General features: G+C 45.3%; 1 protein-coding gene across 1 annotated transcript; it reads right to left on the reverse strand.

Annotated features, from left to right (window-relative positions):
* Window positions 1–3,642: 3,642 nt before the first annotated feature.
* LOC308300290 (ADP-ribosylation factor 1-like) lies at window positions 3,643–4,194 on the reverse strand (the record flags this gene model as incomplete). Its single annotated transcript, XM_080744109.1, has 1 exon — window positions 3,643–4,194. One exon carries the CDS (start codon window positions 4,192–4,194, stop codon window positions 3,643–3,645), a length of 552 nt encoding a protein of 183 aa, XP_080600235.1.
* Window positions 4,195–5,197: the final 1,003 nt, after the last annotated feature.

A 5,197-nucleotide genomic window follows, 5' to 3' on the forward strand; every position in this document is an offset into this window, starting at 1 on the left:
AAGAAAAGGATTAGCGTTAGCTTTAGCTTTAGCTTAGGGAACTACTTCCTGCTCTCTCTTCTTCGTGTTGTTGTTGTTGCACGCACGGCGGTTGGTATCAGAGCTTGTTGACGCAGTACCGCCACCTAGTGGCCCAGACACCAGACTTTTCATTTGGAGCAGTGGTTCTCAGCCTGTGGGTGGGTACTGGGTACAGCCAGGGCTGGGGGGGTCCCCACATTATTATTTTTTCAATTTTTTTAATTTAAAAATGTATTTTTATTTTATTTTTATTTTTTATTTTTATTTTTTTTGGGGGGGGGGGGGGGGGGGTTGGTCCCCAGATGTTTAGGTAAATGTTAACATGGTTTTCTCACTCAGCGGTAAACAAACCAACATAATACAGTATACGTATACGTATACAGGGAATCTGCATATTCCTAAAGTGACTTTTACCTTTTACCTCTGGTCAAACATTGGTCAAATTGTCAAATATTAGAAATTGTGAAAATAGTCTTGGATATTTATGTATTTTTAGTTATTTCAAAGTCCCCTCCTATCTCATGTTTCAGGGCTACCTCACATCTACAGATACAAATAATTACATCTTGTTGCACATTCATTCAGTCTCCTATAACTGACTGGGGAGGGAGTCTGGGAGATGGGTTATTGCTCTTATTGATCATTAGGGTGGGGGGTCCCAAATGTGATAAGAGAAGGCCGGGCAAGGCAACCTTAGGCACGGGTGCCAACATTGGCATCACATTTGGGTGTTCACTGGCAGACTGGCGTTCGTGTGTGAGGGTGTCTTTTTCCCCCTCTCTCTTCTTAATGAAATAGGCTATTCAAAAAAGATTTAGTTATTTCAATTTATGTAGGCTATTTTTAGTTATTTCAAAGTCCCCTCCTATCTCATGTTTCAGGGCTACCTCACATCTACAGATGAAAATAATTACATCTTGTTGCACATTCATTCAGTCTCCTATAACTGACTGGGGAGGGAGTCTGGGAGATGGGTTATTGCTCGTATTGATCATTACATCCTGAAAACATTTCTAACGAAAATAAAGGTTTTTATTATTCTATAATCTGCCATCTTCCATGCATGTTTACTATTTGAATCAAAACAACTGGGGCCTAAGGCTTTTTATTCCCTTATAATAGGTCAATTAAGTCAACTAAAAAAGGAGGGGAAAATCACACCCAGTGTGAAGTGAGCGGTGCTTTTTATGAGTTCATTTCATTAAGCGTCCCGCAAAGCTTGGTCAAATCCAGGTGTAGGAGCGGTTAGCACCGCTCTATAAAACAACAAAACAAAAAACCTTTCTCAGACCAGACGATATTGTTGGTCATGTAAACTCCAAACAGACCCAAGTACAAGATGGGAACACACCAGTGATTCTGTAAAACAAAAAATATATAAAAATAAAAGTAAAGGTTTACGGCCATTTTCCTGCAGTAGATTCAGATTTGCCTGCCAGTTACACCCATGTTACAAAAGATTTGGGGAAGAGGTGTTGCATGGAGGCAAATATATGTAGGTATATTTTGTTTACTAAGTTTACTAAGCCTCTAATATTGGCATAAGGAAAGATGATGCTTAAATGGTTGTACAGTAATCATGTCCAAATGTAAAGACTGCAATAACTTTCAAATGCCATTGATGTAAGGATTCTCTATTGCCAGATGTGTCTGTTTTTTTTCCTTCTCCACAGTATTATTGTATTTAAGATATCATTAAAAACAGAAATGTATGCTTACAGTACAATAGTCATAATATGAAACTCTATTAAAAAATATTATATTAAAAGTCTGTAAAAGAAAACGATTACAACTAGAAACTGCACAGCACTGCCAGGGGAAATGACGTTTATAAGACATACGGTATAAGGTCAAGATTATGTTTGCCAAATTTTGTTAAGATTGGTATGAAAAATATCACACCCTGTGGCAAGTGAGCGGTGCTACTTATCACGTATGTTATCTTCATTTTTATCTATCAGTTAAGTTCTCCTCGACAGTACAAAGGCAAGGCCCTTAGCCAATGAGGTGCAGCCAAAGGGTAGATCTTTGTGCCCATACATGGTGCTACATGTGAGCCCACACTGTTTCGTAGGAACAGCATTTTCTAGTGGGCTAGTCCCAGTTGTCCGACGTCCCAGTTGGGCGAACAGACTGTAAAGCAAGCGATCTTCATCCCATTCATGTGTTCATCGTGCGCTTGATATATAACGATATATATAAATATAAATATAACGATTGCATTCACCACGGCTTCGTAACTCGCTCGGCGCTCCGCCAGCCGCGCGGCCCTGGCCCGCTCTTTGCAGGCACTCGCGCCTGCGGCGCTCGGGCGCGAAGAGCAGGACTTGCAATGTCGTGGACAATAATTACAGTCTGTTCGCCCAACTGGGACGTCGGACAACTGGGATTTTCCCTTTTCGGGCTTCATTAAGTGTCCTGCGAAGCTTGGCCAATGTGACCCTGGACTTACAAACATACACCAATTGACCATTTACAGTCCAGACAGACAGGGGGAAAACAGACAAAGCCAGATGTAATAGTTTGCGCCACAAAAAAAAGGAAAAAGAAAAAAGGTTTTTAAAACATTTTTTACTATATAAATCTAGTCGTATAGTGTTGTCCTTTTCAGGAACAAGAACAATGGGATTACACCGCTCACTGTTTGATGGTTCGCTCACTCCGAGGTCCAGCATGGTTTGAATCTCACTGTTGAGAGGCTCCACCAGTCGCTCAGGCACTCTGTATGGGAGTTGGCGGATAGTTGTATGGTTCTTTAACTGGATGACGTGCTTTATTAGGGTTTTTTCTTTTCTGGTTTTCTGGTTTCCACTGAACAGATTTGGGAACTCATCACACACCTGCATGAATTGCCGATTGTGCAGGCAAGTGACTTGCATCAGGTGCTGTGTGGTAGTGAGCATGGACAGATCTGTATCCTCCACGGCGTCCTCCATTAACTCAGTAACTCCTCCATTGTTTCGAGTAGGTGCTTTACTGGCCTGGACGTCTGTTCCTTCCTCAGAGCAATTCCTGTCCTCCCACTCCTTTAGAAGGTTGATGTGGTACACTTGGGATGCCTTTTCTTTTATCAGGGTGTGAGACCTCATAGGTGACAGGGCCAACTTGTCTCACTAGTACAGGGTAAGGACCGTGCCATTGGGAAAGCAAGACAGTTATTGCTGGAGGTTGGAAGCAGCAGCATCACCTTTTGACCTGGCTGTAGCACCCTATGCTGTTGCCTTTTGATCATACCAGGTTTTCTGTTTCAGCGGGGCCAGTGTTAGTTGTCCGGACCCCAGTGTACAGAGCCAACACTCCGGTCCTGGGTAAAACTAAAGCATTTTGACGTGGGTTTAAACCGTCTGGTTGTTCAGCTGGTTGGAGAACCAGGCCCTCTTAAACCTTCTGGTTCTTCAGCTGGTTGGAGAACCAGGCCCTCTTAAACCTTCTGGTTCTTGTGCTGGTTGGAGAACCAGTCCAGACAATCGTACAGGTTTAAACCTTCTGGTTCTTGAGCTGGTTAGAGAACCAGTCCAGGCCCTCTTAAACCATCTGGTTCTTCAGCTGGTTGGAGAACCAGTCCAGGCCCTCTTAAACCATTTGGTTCTTCATCTGGTTGGAGAACCAGTCCAGGCCCTCTTAAACCTTCTGGTTCTTCAGCTGGTTGGAGAACCAATCCAGGCCCTCGTACAGGCCGTCCCCGCTGGTGGCGCAGGTGGCCTGGATGTACCAGTTGCGCGGCGGCCGCAGCGCCTGCAGGCCCAGCTTGTCGGTGACCTCGGCGGCGCCCATGGCGTTGGGCAGGTCCTGCTTGTTGGCCAGCACCAGCAGCACGGCGTCGCGCAGCTCGTCCTCGGCCAGCATGCGCTGGAGCTCGTCGCGCGCCTCGCCCACCCGCTCGCGGTCGTTGCTGTCCACCACGAAGATGAGGCCCTGCGTGTTCTGGAAGTAGTGGCGCCACAGCGGGCGGATCTTGTCCTGGCCGCCCACGTCCCACATGACAAAGCCGATATTCTTGTACTCCACCGTCTCCACGTTGAAGCCGATGGTGGGGATGGTGGTGACGATCTCGCCCAGCTTCAGCTTGTACAGGATGGTGGTCTTTCCGGCGGCGTCCAGGCCCACCAGGAGGATCCGCATCTCCTTCTTGCCGAACAGGCCCTTGAACAGGTTGGAGAACACGTTCCCCATGGCGGTGTCACTCGCTCGCTGCTGCTGGCTCTCGGAAAGACGGCTATACTCCGCGCCAAAGATATGTAGTGTTTTCTGCACGACCAGCGATGCCCTGATTATCTGTGTGTTTCAATCACCGTTGGTGGGGTTGGTCTTGCTACTGACAAGGTGTTGTGCTGCTCTAGTGGCTCGATGTGGTCTTCCTCTAACTGGCTATTAATGACCTTTTTATAGAATACCGCTTATATGTGGTCCAAGGCACCGCAGTGATGTAAGACCGGCAACAGTGCAACATCATAGAACGCATACTGATTACATCAGGGATCTCCATATAGAGGCATAAACAGACAGATACAAAGATATCCATGTATGAGCATAAAGGGGACACAGGCATACAGAGATCTCCATGTATGGGCACAGACGGTTGCGATGACAACGGGTATAGCGGGTACTGATAAGAGAGTCTCAGGGTGGACATTCTAATCACAAGGCCACTGAGCTGCCACTGACTGAGTAGGTTTGAGAATAGCTTTCCTCTCATTCATAGAAACATCTGATGTAAGCTCACAACACGTTGCGCTGAGACACATTGCTTGTGTGTCTTTGGTGTCCAAGAGAGAAAAGAAGCCGTGGGAGACCAATGAACCAGAACCTTACCTCTTTATCCCTAAACTCTTTTGCCTGTTTTTACTATTTTAAAACCCATTTTTAAATAGTTAAAATAGTTGATCTACAAGTTCACAACGTGTCGATGTAGATGGGCTACATATTTGAAGTATATTAAAATGTTTTCCAAAATAGTAATAGTAATAGTGTTAGATCTGACACTTTCTGCTATTTTTGTTTCCCAGTTTGGGAAATACAGTATGAGGGTTCCACCCTGCGTGCGTGAGTGTGTGCGCGCGGGTGCGTGCGCAGAGATGGGCAGCCAGTATGTATTTGAAATACTTTTTTTTCCCAGAAATGTTGCAAAGCTTTAATGAGAGTCTTGTTCATCATTGAACAAATTAAAACCATGCCT

The sequence above is a fragment of the Nannobrachium achirus genome, assembly GCF_963921795.1.
Source record: "Nannobrachium achirus genome assembly, chromosome: 16".
NCBI lineage: Eukaryota > Metazoa > Chordata > Actinopteri > Myctophiformes > Myctophidae > Nannobrachium > Nannobrachium achirus.